Source organism: Muscardinus avellanarius (genome assembly GCF_963383645.1).
Source record: "Muscardinus avellanarius genome assembly, chromosome: 3".
Lineage (NCBI taxonomy): Eukaryota > Metazoa > Chordata > Mammalia > Rodentia > Gliridae > Muscardinus > Muscardinus avellanarius.
The window spans coordinates 36470112-36483732 of NC_137788.1; the positions used below are offsets into that span (position 1 = coordinate 36470112).

At 48.4% G+C, this 13621-nt stretch overlaps 1 protein-coding gene across 1 annotated transcript in view; it reads left to right on the top strand.

The window, feature by feature from the left end:
- Positions 1 to 13621, top strand: part of SZT2 (SZT2 subunit of KICSTOR complex) — a gene marked incomplete at its 3' end in the record, with an annotated part of 51401 nt that overhangs the window by 12089 nt on the left and 25691 nt on the right. Inside the window, exons 5-16 of the mRNA XM_080690929.1 lie at positions 3754 to 3885; positions 4948 to 5089; positions 6013 to 6119; positions 9611 to 9821; positions 10022 to 10192; positions 10855 to 11089; positions 11255 to 11384; positions 12095 to 12237; positions 12422 to 12574; positions 12720 to 12834; positions 13049 to 13266; positions 13350 to 13565. Of these exons, the coding sequence (XP_080547055.1) occupies positions 3754 to 3885; positions 4948 to 5089; positions 6013 to 6119; positions 9611 to 9821; positions 10022 to 10192; positions 10855 to 11089; positions 11255 to 11384; positions 12095 to 12237; positions 12422 to 12574; positions 12720 to 12834; positions 13049 to 13266; positions 13350 to 13565 (1973 nt within the window). The remainder of the gene's footprint in view (positions 1 to 3753; positions 3886 to 4947; positions 5090 to 6012; positions 6120 to 9610; positions 9822 to 10021; positions 10193 to 10854; positions 11090 to 11254; positions 11385 to 12094; positions 12238 to 12421; positions 12575 to 12719; positions 12835 to 13048; positions 13267 to 13349; positions 13566 to 13621) is intronic.

A 13621-nucleotide genomic window follows, 5' to 3' on the forward strand; every position in this document is an offset into this window, starting at 1 on the left:
CATCATAAACACACACGCACGCACGCACGCACTTGCGCACGCACTTCCCAAACGCGGGCCAACAAAGGCATGGAGCTGTGAACCTGCACTATCGAATCGATCACAGGTGTTTTAGGAAGGTACTTTTTATTTGTTATATGGGGGGTTCATTTGTTTTTGGTTCTGGGGGTTAGTCCCAGGGCATTCTATCTCTGAGCCACACCCCCATCTCTTTTTATTTATTTTTTATTTTTTGCAGTACTAGGGATGGAACCCAGGGGCATTCTAACTTCGAGCTATACCCCCAGCCCTATTTTTATTCTTTATTTTGAAACAGGGTCTCACTGAGTTGCAGAGGGCCTCACTAAGTAGCTGAGGCTGTCTACGAACTGCAATCCTCCAGTCTCAGCCTCCCAAATGCTGGGATTACAAGTGTGTGCCACCACACCTGGCTCTTTATTTTTATTTTGAAGCAGGGTTTCACTAAGTTGCTGAAACTTGCCCTGAACCTGTGATCCTCCTGTCTCAGCCTCCCAACTACTGGTGTTACATTTGTGGGCCCCCATACCTGGCTCATATTGTTTATTTTTGACAGTAAATTGACTATGAGAAGGCAGTAGTAAAGAAGAGACTGGAGATGTAAGTGGAGGCCAGTTATAAGACTGAATATCATGCTAAGGCCTTTGTCCTTGATAGGAGAGTCCAGCATGGTACTTAAGGCAACTGGATCATTTCCTGTGTTTGCTTCCTGGCAGTACCACTTAGTGGCTGGAAGTAAGTAAGCAAGTTACTTAACTGCTCTGTCATCTGTCTTTCTTCCAAGGTGGAAATACTAACAGCACCTATATATATTATATACTGATTGAATTAATGCATATCAAGCTCTTAGAACAGTGCTTGTCACATAGAAAACATGCATATGCTAACTATTGAAACAGCCATAGGCAGCAGGGAACCAGTGCCAGTGCTGGATGGACAGCAGCAAGGTCAGATCTATACACAGGTGAGATCACATGTGCCGGTGGCCAGTGTGGCCGGTAACTGGAGACAAGGTCTGGATGTGGGGTGAACAGGCAGAGGTTGTTGCAGCATGGAAGGGGGGCTGCAACCTTTACAAGGACAGCAGCTGTGGGGACAAGATTTCCTTAGTTAAGCCCCCGGGCCACTTGTCAGCCCTGAGCCAGCCTCCATGTTTGTTTTGTATAGTGCTACTCTTTAAAAGGATAGAATTTTAAAAAGTGTTAAATTGCATTTATAACATGGCCATCAAAGAAACATTAAAATATAAAGATCCCGCCGGGCGTGGTGGTGCACGCTTGTAATCCCCGCGCTTGGGAGGCGGAGACAGGAGGATCGCGCTGGTTCGGAGCCAGCCTCACTGGTTTAAGATACTCTTTTTCCACATAAAAATGTTAAAAAAATAGGTTTGGGAGTGTAGCCCGTGGGAGTGTATAACGGAGGTAGAAGGGCTTCCAGGAACCCCAGTACCACCAAAAAAAAAAAAAAAAAAAAAAAAATATATATATATATATATATATATATATATATATATATATATATATACACACACACACATATATATATCTGGGCATGGTGGCATAGGCCTGTAATCTCAGCTACTCAGGAGGAGGAGAATCCCAAGTTTATGGCTACCCTTGGCAATTTAGCGAGACCCTGTCTTGAAATTAAAAAAAAAAAAAAGAAAGAAAGGACTGGGGATATAGTTCAGTGGTAGAGTGCTTGCCTAACATGTGCAAGGCCCTGAGTTTAGTCACCAGTGCCACAAAAATAATAATTTAAAAAGTTATCTTAGCCAGGCATGGTGATGCACACTTGTAATCCTAGTACTTGGGAGGCTGAGAAGGAGGATCACATAGATTCGAAGTCAGCCTCAGCTACTTAGTGAGGCTCTCAGCCACTTAGTGAGACCCTGTTTCCAGATAAAATAGGTCTGGGAGTATAACCCAGAGATAGAGGGCCCCTGGGTTCTATCCCCAATACCACACACACACAGAAAAAGTTATCTGGACATGGTGGTGTACACCGGTAATCCCAGTTTGAGGCCAGCCTCAGCAATTTAGCAAACCCCTTTTTCAAAATAAAATAAGCCTGGGGCGGCATAGCTCAGTATTAGAATGCACCTAGGTTCAATCCCCAGTACCACAGTAAGTAAGTAAATAGTTAAAAAATTTATAAACCACCATGATATAATGCTCTAAAGTAAATATTATTAACATTTTATGGGCTTTCCTTCTAGTCTAATTAGTGTATGTTGATCCTCACCACCATCCCTTCATTCAAAGAGAGGAGGAGAATGATCAGACACATTGCAGACATAAATCGTGTGTGTGTGTGTGTGTGTGTGTGTGTGTGTGTGTGTGTGTGTGTTACTAGGGGTTGAGCCCAGGGGCCTTCTATCTCTGAGCTACACTCCCAGTCCTTTATTTATTTTTATTTTGAAATAGGGTCTCACTAGATTGATGAGTCTTACTAGTTGTTGAGGCTGTCCTTGAACCTGTGATTCTTCTGTCTCAGCCTCTCACATGCACCACCCTGCCTGGTCTCATGGCCTGTTCTTTTATAATACAGCCATTGTCTCATGTCATATATATTATTTAAAAACATGACACTTAATACTACTTAACTTACCGTTTTATCCTATTTTATCTTGAAATATTTAGCCAATCCTTCCTTTATTGTTGGCCAGTTGGGTTGCCCCAATTTCCCTCTTCTGAACAATATGGTTATGAACATTTTTCTCACCTTTCTGCAGCTTTGGTTCCTGGTACTTCTCTGTTTCTCACAGCTTATAGAGTGGGATAGTGTCCTACTTTCCCTCTCTGAAGGGGGCTGTTCCCACCCCTTCCCCCGTAGGGAGTAGGGAATGAGGCAGTGGTTGTTCTGCAGGAGGGCAGAGATCAGGGAGAAGGAGAAGCATGCAGGACAGATGATAGGAGAGTGGTAGGGAAACAGGCGATCCTGAGGGCCACTGCAGGGGCTGCCCAGCCTGTATGCAGGGGGCACTTAGGTTCGAAGTAGAAGGAAAGGAGCCATGGAGAGACAGCGAAGATACTAGAGAGACCAAAGGTTCAAGGAGAGATGGAGAGATTAGCCCTAGGGGAAAAGAGGAGGAAGAAGAACCCTTTCTTGAGCGTCTCAAAGGAAGTATAGAACATGGGCAGATGTGGACAAGTAACAGGCCTCCACGGTGGTTTTCAGAGTATGGAGAGAAGTACATCTTCCCAGTTAGCGTTAGCAGGAGTTCCTATTGACTGGCTCCCTTTCTTTACTAATAGAGGATGGGAGTTATCTGCTGAGGGTAAGGGAAGGAAGGAACATTCATGTGGGGGTGGGGGATAAGAAGAGCATGTTGAACTTAACCGAAAAGCTCCAGGGTAGCTTCAATGTGCAATTTTCTTAGAAATCAATAAGGTTTGCCAGGCTGAGGTGGGGCAGATTTCAGACAACATCCTGGAGCCCAACATGGAAGGAGCTAAGAGACCTTATGGGACCCACATATGGGAAATTGGGGAACCCAGGATAGAGGACCCGAGGCAGAGGTAAGTTATGACCTAACATTAAGGTGCCCAGTGACCTGGAGCTGTGAGCAGGATTGCTGAGCACTGACACTGCTGGTTTAGAAGATCTAAGGAGGAAGAACCGGCTGTGCAGTCACACCTTCCATCCCAGCGAGCGGCAAGTCAGGCGAGAGCAGCTTGCAGTGTTCAGTGTCCCTCGACCGTCCTGTCTCAGTTTTTCCCTTGTGCTTTTCAGGTGCTGGTACAGGGCTGCCTTTTGGACCCCTCCCAGCGGGAGACATTTCTGCAGCAGGTGTATGAGCAGCTCTGCCTCTTTGAGGATAAGGTAGCTGCCATGCTGCAACAGCAGTATGATCCCCAGAGCCAGGTATGTGGGAGAGAAGTGGGCAGAGGCCACTTCAAAAGAGAGCAGCTAAGGATGGAGGGCAAAGAGGAGGAGCAAGCCAACTAGGAAGGGGAAAGAAGGCAGAAAAGAGCTAAGAGCCAAGGGCAGAGCGAGCCAAGGTAGATGTGCTAGCGACAGGTCCAACAGGCTTCCCACTGGAAGGCAGTAACTCATATACCTCCCAAAAACACAGATTCTTTCTGGGACAAAATGGGAAGGCCACATGCTCATGTTTTTGTAGTCCTGGATCTTCTGCCTGTGTAGATCTGAGCAGGTGGTCATGAGTGGCTTTAATCTCTAGTTAGTATTTTGTATAATCAAAAAAAGCGCTGCTTGCACTCTTTAGTTATTTTGGATATCCTCAGAAGAGGCCACTGTGTGCTTGATGACTGGCATGGGATTAGTCTGGTTATAAAATCTTTCACAGTTGCTGGGTGCAGTGGCTCACACCTGTAACCCAGTACTTAGGCTGAGACAGGAGGGTCACAGGTTCACAGCCTCAGCAACTTAGCAAGGTCCTCTGCAACTTAGAGAGACCCTGTTTTAAAATAAAATAGGTTGCAGGTATATCTCAGAGGTAGAACTACCCTGAGTTCAATCCCCATTGCTACACACACACACACACACACACACACACACACACACATTCACAATAGTGATAGGAAAATATGGAAAGGGGCTTATCTTGGCAAAAGGTTGTGAAGCTCTGCCTCAGTACAATGTAACACTTCATCTGTGCTGAACTTCCTTATGTCTGAGGTCTAGCTTGGGAGCACAGGCAGGGGAAGGGAGCACAGCAGTACCGGGCTGCAGGGTGGGGGCACGGGGTCCCCATAGCCTTAGCCTGCCTGGCCTGGGCAGTTATGGACTATTAAATCCTGGTTTGGGGGCTGGAAGTGTAGCTCATTGGTAGAGCGCATGCTTAGAATATGCAAGGATTCAACCCCCAGTATTACACACACAAAAAGAAATCTGGATTTTTGGGGGGAGATAAAGCATCAATGCCATCTGTCCCACTCTATCTTCTCTGTATCTTGGAGCCAGGCAGAAGACCAATCTCCAGATCCAGGGGAGCCCCTGGGCCGGAAGGTGGGCGTCTCCATGGTGACAGCTGATCTTGGGCTTGTCAGTATGATTCGTCAGGGCATCCTGGCACTGCAGTTACTACCCTCAAACTCTAGTGCAGGTTAGTAGACGGAATGTTGGTGGAAATGGGGAAATGGATTCAAGAAAGGGGGTTAGGGCAGAGGTTCCTGGGAATCTGTAGGCCCCGAGGAAGAGGATCTGTTTCCTTGTTTGTGAAATGCAAATTTGTACTAGTGCATATCTTGAGTACTCTCAGCTCTGACAACCATTAGGGACACCAGGAAGTAGAACTCCAAGGACATTACCTAGGGAAGATTGTAATCTAGCATCAAGAAGAAGAAGCAAGGGAGAAGGAAAGGTGTTTGAGGTTTATAAAATGCATTGGTGGAGACACACCAGAATGTTTTATAGGGTACCCCTTACCCTAATCAAATTCAAATGTAAAGTTCACCATCATAGAACTCGTGATGTACCTCACTGGTGAGCACTTGCCTAGCATAAGCAAGGCCCTAGTTTCCATCATCAGAAACAAAAAGGAAAAGACCCAAGGCAAATACTTAGCCTGCAAATTGCATAGCAAGTGAAATGAAGAAATTCCTGGAAACACAAACTCAAAATTGACTCAAAAAAGAAACAAAATCTGAATAGACACATAACCAGTAAAGGACTTGAAAGAAATGAAAAAGTTAAAATTAAAAAAAGAAAGGTGCTAGCCAGGTGTGGTGGCGCACGCTTGTAATCCCCGCACTTGGGAGGCTGAGACAGGAGGATCGCACAGGTTCGAAGCCAGCCTCAGCTACTTAGTGAGACCCTGTTTCTAATAAAATATAAAATAGGTCTGGGAGTGTAGCCCGGAGGTAGAAAGCCTCTGGGTTCCACCCCCAGTGCCACAAAAAAAAAAAAAAAAAAAAAAGAAAGAAAGGTGCGGGTGGGCGGGCACTTCAGACCCTGGCAGCAGTGCACCTCCCTGTAACTTTGGTGCGGCCAGCATCTGCAAGTCCCAGTCTTTGTTTCTTGCCTCAGGTATCATCGTGATCACAGATGGGGTGACCAGTGTCCCTGATGTTGCTGTCTGTGAGACTCTACTGAACCAGCTTCGAAGTGGTACTGTGGCTTGTTCCTTTGTGCAGGTGAGGGCTTTCTAGGAAGGAGGAGAGGGAATTCTGAGAGTCAAAGTCAGGTCTTACTGATTACCTTCTTATAGGTGAGATTTTTCAAGTGAAGATAATGACATAGTTACTGCGGTGGAGGGGAGTCATATCTAGAGTAGGCATGGTAGAGGTAGGATTTAGGAAATAGCATGTTACAGCAAAAAGAATGGAAAATTTGAACTCTGAGTCAGTTCCAGTCCCATCTACCCCATTAGATTAGTTATTATTGTTTTAGTTATTATTATTAATATTATAATCAGTTTATAATATTATAATTATTATATATTATAATATATAAATAATATTATAATTATTATTAATATAATAATTGGGTGTTATTATTTATTGTTTAGTTATTTAGTTATTCCTTTTACTAACCTGCATTAGAGTTTGAGGGCAGAGAAGGTCAGGAAACCCAGCTCAAACTAGCTTAAGCAAAGAAAACTACACCTAATTTGGATTAGTGGACTTTAGAGCAGGAGGCGGGAGCTACGGGAAGCAAGGCTGGAGCTGTAAGCATAGCCAAGATGAAAAGCTGGTTTTGCCATATTAAGGAGTTTAAACATAATTTCGTGGTTGATGCAGAGATATCGAAGGAAAATCACGAGTTGAGTTTATGTTTTCTAAATGGCACTCTTACTGCTGGGTGAAGTACAGGAGTAAAGGCTGTTAATTGCAGTGGTCCAGGTGAGAAGACCGGAGCTTAAATTAGGGGGAAAAGGATTAAGAAAATAAAGAGGCAGTATCAGTATGACAGTTTACAAGCTATGTCAGGCATGGTGGCCCACTCCTGTAATCCTAGTACTTGGGAGGCTGAGACAAGAGGTTTGCAGGTTCAAGACTAGCCTCAGCAACTTAGTGATACTCTCAGCAACTTAACAAGACCTTATTTCAAAACAAAAAAATGGTTGGAGGTATAACTCAGAGATAGAATGCCTCTGGGTTCAATCCCCAGTTACACACACACACACACACACACACACACACACACACACACACACTTTTTTTTTTTTAAGATTTACAGGTTGGGTTGGGGGGCAAGTGAGGAAAAAAGGGGAGTTAAGAGGTCTCCAGGTTTCTGATTTCAGTGATGATTGGGTGGCAGGCACAGCAAACTGGAGGAGAAGCATTTGGGGTGGTATAAAGAGAACATGATAAATTCAGATTCATGTTGTGTTTAAGGTACCTCTGGTTCAGCATAATACAATAGTTAGGAACATTGTCTTTAAAGTAGACATGCCTGGTCTGGATCCTAGCTCTGTGACGCTGGGCACATCACTTCACCTCTAGGTTGGAGTCTTGCAAAAGGAGATCGTAAGAGTACCTGCCTTGGTGGTCAGCGAATGTACTTAAAAGTACAGGGCACAGTGCGTAATTATTTAATAAATGGCTGCTCTTTGTAGCAGTTAGCAGTGGATATGCAGATCCTGATACTCAGGAGACAACAGTAGTTGAGAAATAGAGATTTAAGATTCGTAAGGCTACAGATGGTGATTGAGAAGAGAGAAGGGTCCTAGAAGAGCCTGTGGAGTCCACCATTATTTAAAGGTCTTTCATAGGAAGCGGGTCCAGCAAGGAATGAAGCAAATTAACCTGACAAGGACACAGGGAATGCTCGTGCCAAACAACTCAGAGGTTTGGGAGGGAAGGGGTACTTAGCCTGCGAAACGCAGCAGAAAGACCAAGTAGGATGAAGAATGAAAAGGACCCTTGGGATTTGGCAATTAGGAAGTCACAGGGATCTTTTTCTTCATTCATTTCAGTGAAGAGGTAGTGAGAGAAAATATTGCTGTGGGTTGAAGAGTGAATAGAAGGGAAAGAAGTAGAGAAGAGTGTTGACACAGGAAATTTGGCTGTTCATATCAAGTGGGCAATGAGAGAGAATGGTAGCCAAAGGAAAGTACAGGGTGGAAGGAGGAGTGTTTGGTCTGTTTGGTTTGGTTTGGCTTTTTAAGATAGAAGCCTAAGCATGGTTCTAAGGGGCCATAGTGAAGGAGGGTTTGAAAATATGGTAAAGAAAAGGGAAACTCTGGAATAAAGCCTCTTTGACAGGAGGGCATTGACTCTAGAAACAGATTGAGGGATTCTTTCAGAGCAGACAAATGTTATTTCTTTTCGTTGAAACAAGAAGAGACAAGAAGACAGAAGTGAAGATGTGGATAAATTCCACCAAGGACTTCTGATTCCTCTCTGAAGTAAAAGGTGATGATGGGTAGCCTAAGGAGGGAGGCCAGTGCTGGCAGCATAGTCTTGAGGATAGCCCTGAAGGAGGAGCTGGGCAGGGTGTCATGTTCTGATATGGTGTCAGTCTTCTTGACCATACAGTTTTCTCCATTTGACCACCATAGGCTGAGTGAGTAGACAGGTTTTGATTGTAGTTGGGGGTTTTGAGGTAGGAGCAGAAAAATGTAAAGAGGGCCAGGGATTTGAGAACGATACTTCTAAGTTGCTTGAATGTAGGTTCTAGGTTGGGTTGAGAAAGGAGGCTCAGGATGGTGCTGATAGACTTGGAGAGAGCAGGCTGAAGCCCTGCCAGACCCAGTGAGGTCAAAGAGTAGCAGAAAATAGGCAGAAGGAAGCTGAAGGGGTAATACTGTGCTGTGGGATGAGGAATTTGACAGTGAACTTATTCCAAGTGAAGCCAAGGCCCAGCATGTAGCCCGTACGCAGAGGAGTGGAGTGGAAATGAAGGTGAAGGAACTGAGCAGCCAGGGAATTGAATGCGTCATCCAGAGCAGGTCTGCAGACGTGTTCTACAGAGGCCAGCCAGTAAATATTTCAGCCTTGTGGGCCGCTTGCTATGACACAGCTACAGCGGTAGTGTGAAAGCAGCCACAGACAGTACAAAATGAATGGATGTAGGTACGTTACAATAAAACTTTACTGACAAAAATAGGTGCCCGGCTAGATATGGTCTGTGGTTATATGTAGTTTGCTAGTCTTGGCATAGGCATCACCAGAATGCTTGTTTGTAATGCACACTATCAGCCTGCATTTTAACAAATCCCCAGGTGTATTTGTATTCACCCTAAAGTTTGAGGAGCACTTGGGTTTTTGTTCATTTGTTTGTTTTGAGTGGTACTGGGGATTGAACCCAGGACCTCATACTTGTTAGGCAAGTACTCTGTCGCTGAGCTGCATCCCCAGCCCTGAGAAGCACTTTGTTAGAGACATTGGAGTCTCTCAGAGTGAAGACAGAAAGGCAGTGAACTAGTTGCCAAAGTCTTTAATGAGGGGAGAGGAGGGCATTTGACGTTGAGGGAAAAGGATAGAGGATGGTGTGGTCAGATGGCATGTGCGCAGACAGAAAGGCTCAGGAAGGGCAGGTGCAGAGCTGTCTGTGTGGGCAGAGTGACCCGCTTCCCTCTGTGGCCCACGATCGGGAGCATCCGCCCAGCCCCATCTCACTCTCTTACTGTTCTTCTCGTTTCTCTGGTGGAGCGGGGTCTCTACTTGCTCACTTTCTCCAGGTGGGAGGAGTTTATTCTTATGACTGCAGTTTTGGCCACGTGCCCAACGTGGAGTTGATGAAGTTTATAGCAATGGCAACATTTGGCTCCTACCTGTCCACCTGTCCTGAGCCTGAGCCAGGCAACCTGGGTCTGACTGTCTACCACCGGGCGTTCTTGCTCTACTCCTTCTTGCGCAGCGGGGAAGCACTGAACCCTGAATACTACTGCGGTGAGATGTAGGGGTGTGGGCTGGGGAGGGGGAATGTAGAACGACCCAGGAGATTACAGGCTAGCCTTTGGAGGACTGAAAATCACAGGGGCTGGCTGCCCTGGCACAGTTCTGTTACAGAGATTTAGCATCGCCCCTTCCCCGCATACCCGTCTGCTGATGGATCACCACTGGCTCCTCCCCCATCCTTGGTCTCCCAGGCTCTCAGCACCGGCTCTTTAATGAGCACCTGGTCTCTGCAAGCAGCAACCCTGCCTTGGCCTTGCGCCGGAAGAAGCACACTGAGAAGGAGGTGCCAGCTGACTTGGTCAGCACCGTGTCTGTTCGGCTTCGAGAGGGCTACAGTGTCCGAGAGGTCACATTGGCCAAAGGTATGGGTCACCAGGTCCCACTGTAATTTCACAGATCTCTAAGAATGTATGTGCGGACAGAGCTGCTGAACAAAATGGAGGACATCCACGTATCATGCATGAAAGAGTGTGACTGAGAAACTGCTTGTCAGTTGAGACAAGTGGGTTTTAGTTTTAGCATGCAGCTTCCTAGCTCCATCTCCTGTTGCCCAGGGTAACCAGCTGACAGGGGTATGGTGTCTTGAACATGGCTTTGTTTGCAGAATACTATTGCAAACTTCTTTTTTTTCTTTTTTTTTTTTTTTGCGGGTCTGGGGATGGAACCCAGGGGCATTTGAGCTCCGAGCTACCACCCCCTGCCCTATTTTTTATTCTTTATTTTGAGACAGGGTCTCACTTAGTTGCAGAGGGCCTCACTAAGCAGCTGAGGCTGTCCGTGAACCGTGATCCTGCAGTCTCAGCCTCCCGAATGCTGGGGTTACAAGCGTGCACCACCACGCCCGGCTCTATTGCAGACTTCTTTTGTATCAGTTAGCAGGCCCTGGGCCTGAAACCTAGGGAACCGTGCTTGGAACCTTTGGCCAGGCAAGAGCTCCATGAGGCAGATGAGGTCTCAGACAGGACTCAGCCTCAGGCCTGTTGTCCTGTGCCTTTTTCACCTGCTGGCTCTACTCCCACGGAAGGAGGCTCCCAGCTGGAGGTGAAGCTGGTGCTGCTGTGGAAACACAACATGCGCATCGAGTACGTGGCCGTGGCGCCCTGGCCTCTGGAGCCTGAGGGCCCGCGCGGGACTCGTGTGGAAGTGACGATGGAAGGTGGCTATGACATTCTGCATGACGTGTCCTGCGCGCTCAGGCAGCCCATCCGCTCACTCTATCGCACTCATGTTATCCGCCGTTTCTGGAACACGCTGCAGAGGTAAATGAAGTCATCACTTGGTAGGTGACGGCCCGTTGGTCTTGTGGAGGGACAGATTGGTAGAGCTGGGAAGAGATTTGCGTCCTTGGTCCCTTGGCCCCTGGCATGGCCGTGACTGCACCCAGCAGAGTGAGCTGTGGCTCAGGCTCGGCCCTTATTTAACAGCATTAACCAGACCGACCAGATGCTCGCCCACCTTCAGTCCTTCTCCTCAGTGCCCGAGCATTTCACACTTCCGGACAGCACCAAGAGTGGAGTGCCACTCTTCTACATCCCTCCTGGCTCCACCACGCCGGTGAGTGGCTCTGGGGCTCCGCGGCCCCTCGCCTGCCCACCTGGACAGGAATCAGCACAGCATCTGGAGCCCAGAGCCACTGTATGCCTTCTCTCTCAAGTTAAAGAGACCCAAGCGAGAAGCCTCAGCTTTGACCTTGAAAGGGTCTCTGCTTCCCCTGTCCAGGCCCTGGACAGGGGAGGAAGGGGATCTAAAAAGTCCTTAACAAACCAGCATCCCACTCTTGCAGAATGTCTAAGCGGTGGGATCCCCACCAACTGCAGCCTCCCTCACCCCATTGCCATGTGGCCTCTCTGACCTCCCCCAACCACCTTCACCTGACTGACCCCCACCAGCCACTCTGAACTGAGTGCTTCCCGAACACTGTTGCTTCCTGTGTCCTATACTCTCTGTACTCAGTCCGTGGCTGACAGGCTAGCACTGATGGCCTGAAGCGCACCAGAATGTGCAGTGGCCTCATTGTGTCCTGTCAGTGACATAGCTGGGCAGGTTCCATCTTCCCACCGGATTCAGCTTGTCCCTGGCTCAGTTATCCCAAGCCACCTTCATTCTGGAAGCCGTTTTCCTCTGTCCCAGGCTGGGTTCTACCTTGGCCTTACCCCACTGCTGTGTCTGACCCCCTGAGCTGTCTGCTGTGGCTGTTTGCCGTTTGGAGGCTGTGCCCTGTTTCTACACAAGTGCTCCTACAGAGCAGTCCTTTCTGTCCCCAGGTGCTCTCCCTTCAGCACAGTGGTTCTGACTCCTCCCATGCCCAGTTTGCTGCCTACTGGAAGCCAGTGCTATCCATGGATGCTAATTCATGGCAGCGCTGGCTGCACATGCATCGCCTGGTGCTGATCCTGGAGCATGACACGTGGGTACCCTCAGGGCTAGGGGCATAGTTGGGGTGGAGGAACAGGGGATAGGAAATGATGGGAAGGAGATTTGACTGTGGCTACCTCTTTCTGCTTACCAGCCCCCATGACCTCATGCTGTGTATTCTTTCCCCCAAGGCTAGGGCTGGGAGGTCTGATCTCATTCCACACCTCTCTTCCTAGACCAATCCCCAAGCACTTGCACACCCCAGGCAGCAATGGACGCTACAGCACCATCCAGTGCCGAATCTCACACTCCTCATTAACCTCTCTGCTTCGGGACTGGAGCAGCTTTGTGCTGGTTGAGGGCTACTCCTATGTCAAGCTGCTCTCCAGGTGGGCAAAGTCATGGCTCCTCACTCTTCCCCATCACCTCATCCCACGTCTCCTCCTCTAACCCTAGCCCTCAACCCTGCTTCCTTCTAAACCCATGTGCTCCCAACATAGGTGGGGCTGCTCACTCCCTCCCATTTCTCCCCAGCACCCCAGACCAGCCCCCCTCCTCCTTCTATATGGTCCGCATCATTTCCAAGGCCCCATGCATGGTTCTTCGCCTGGGTTTTCCCATTGGCACACCAGCACAGGCCCGGCACAAGGTAAGCTGGGCCCTGGCTGACTCCCAGACCTTGAAGCCTTGGATTGTAGGTGGTTTCATCTCCCCGGCCTCACAAGGGATAAGTCTAGTGGAGATATGTGCCTCCAGACCAAGAAAGGCTTGGCGTAGAGGGTTCTCTCACCTTGTCTTTGGGCCCCTTTTCCCAGACTTGTAGGAGGTGGAAGGAGAAATCTGACCATATTTTTCCCTCTCAGATTGTGTCAGGCTTGCGGGAAGAGATCCTGCGCCTTCGTTTCCCCCACCGTGTGCAAAGCAAGGAGCCAACACCTAAGGTGAAACGAAAAGGGCTGGGGGGAGTTGGTGGGGGCAACTCTCCCTCCAAGTCTCCCCCTGTGCTGGGACCACAGCAAACCCTGTCCGACCGGCCCTGCCTTGTGGTCCTCCATAAGCCACTGGACAAGCTCCTCATCAGGTTGGTTCAGAGGGTGGGGAGGGTGCCAAGAACATGAGGGAGGGGCTGGGTAGAGATCAGCTGGCGAGTCGTTTACTTTCCAGGTATGAGAAGCTACCCCTGGACTACCGAGCGCCCTTCCTGCTGACCCTGGAGCCACCAGGGCCACTGCCCCTGGTGTCGGGCCGCTCAGCCTCTTCCAGCCTCGCCTCGCTGTCACGCTACCTCTACCATCAGCGCTGGCTCTGGACTGTCCCGTCAGGCCTGGCCCCTGCACTGCCACTCAGCGCCATCGCCCAGCTCCTCTCCATCCTCACTGAGTACGTCACTCGAGCCTGCCTGGCCACGGGGCAGGAGGAGAACAAGAGTTGACACT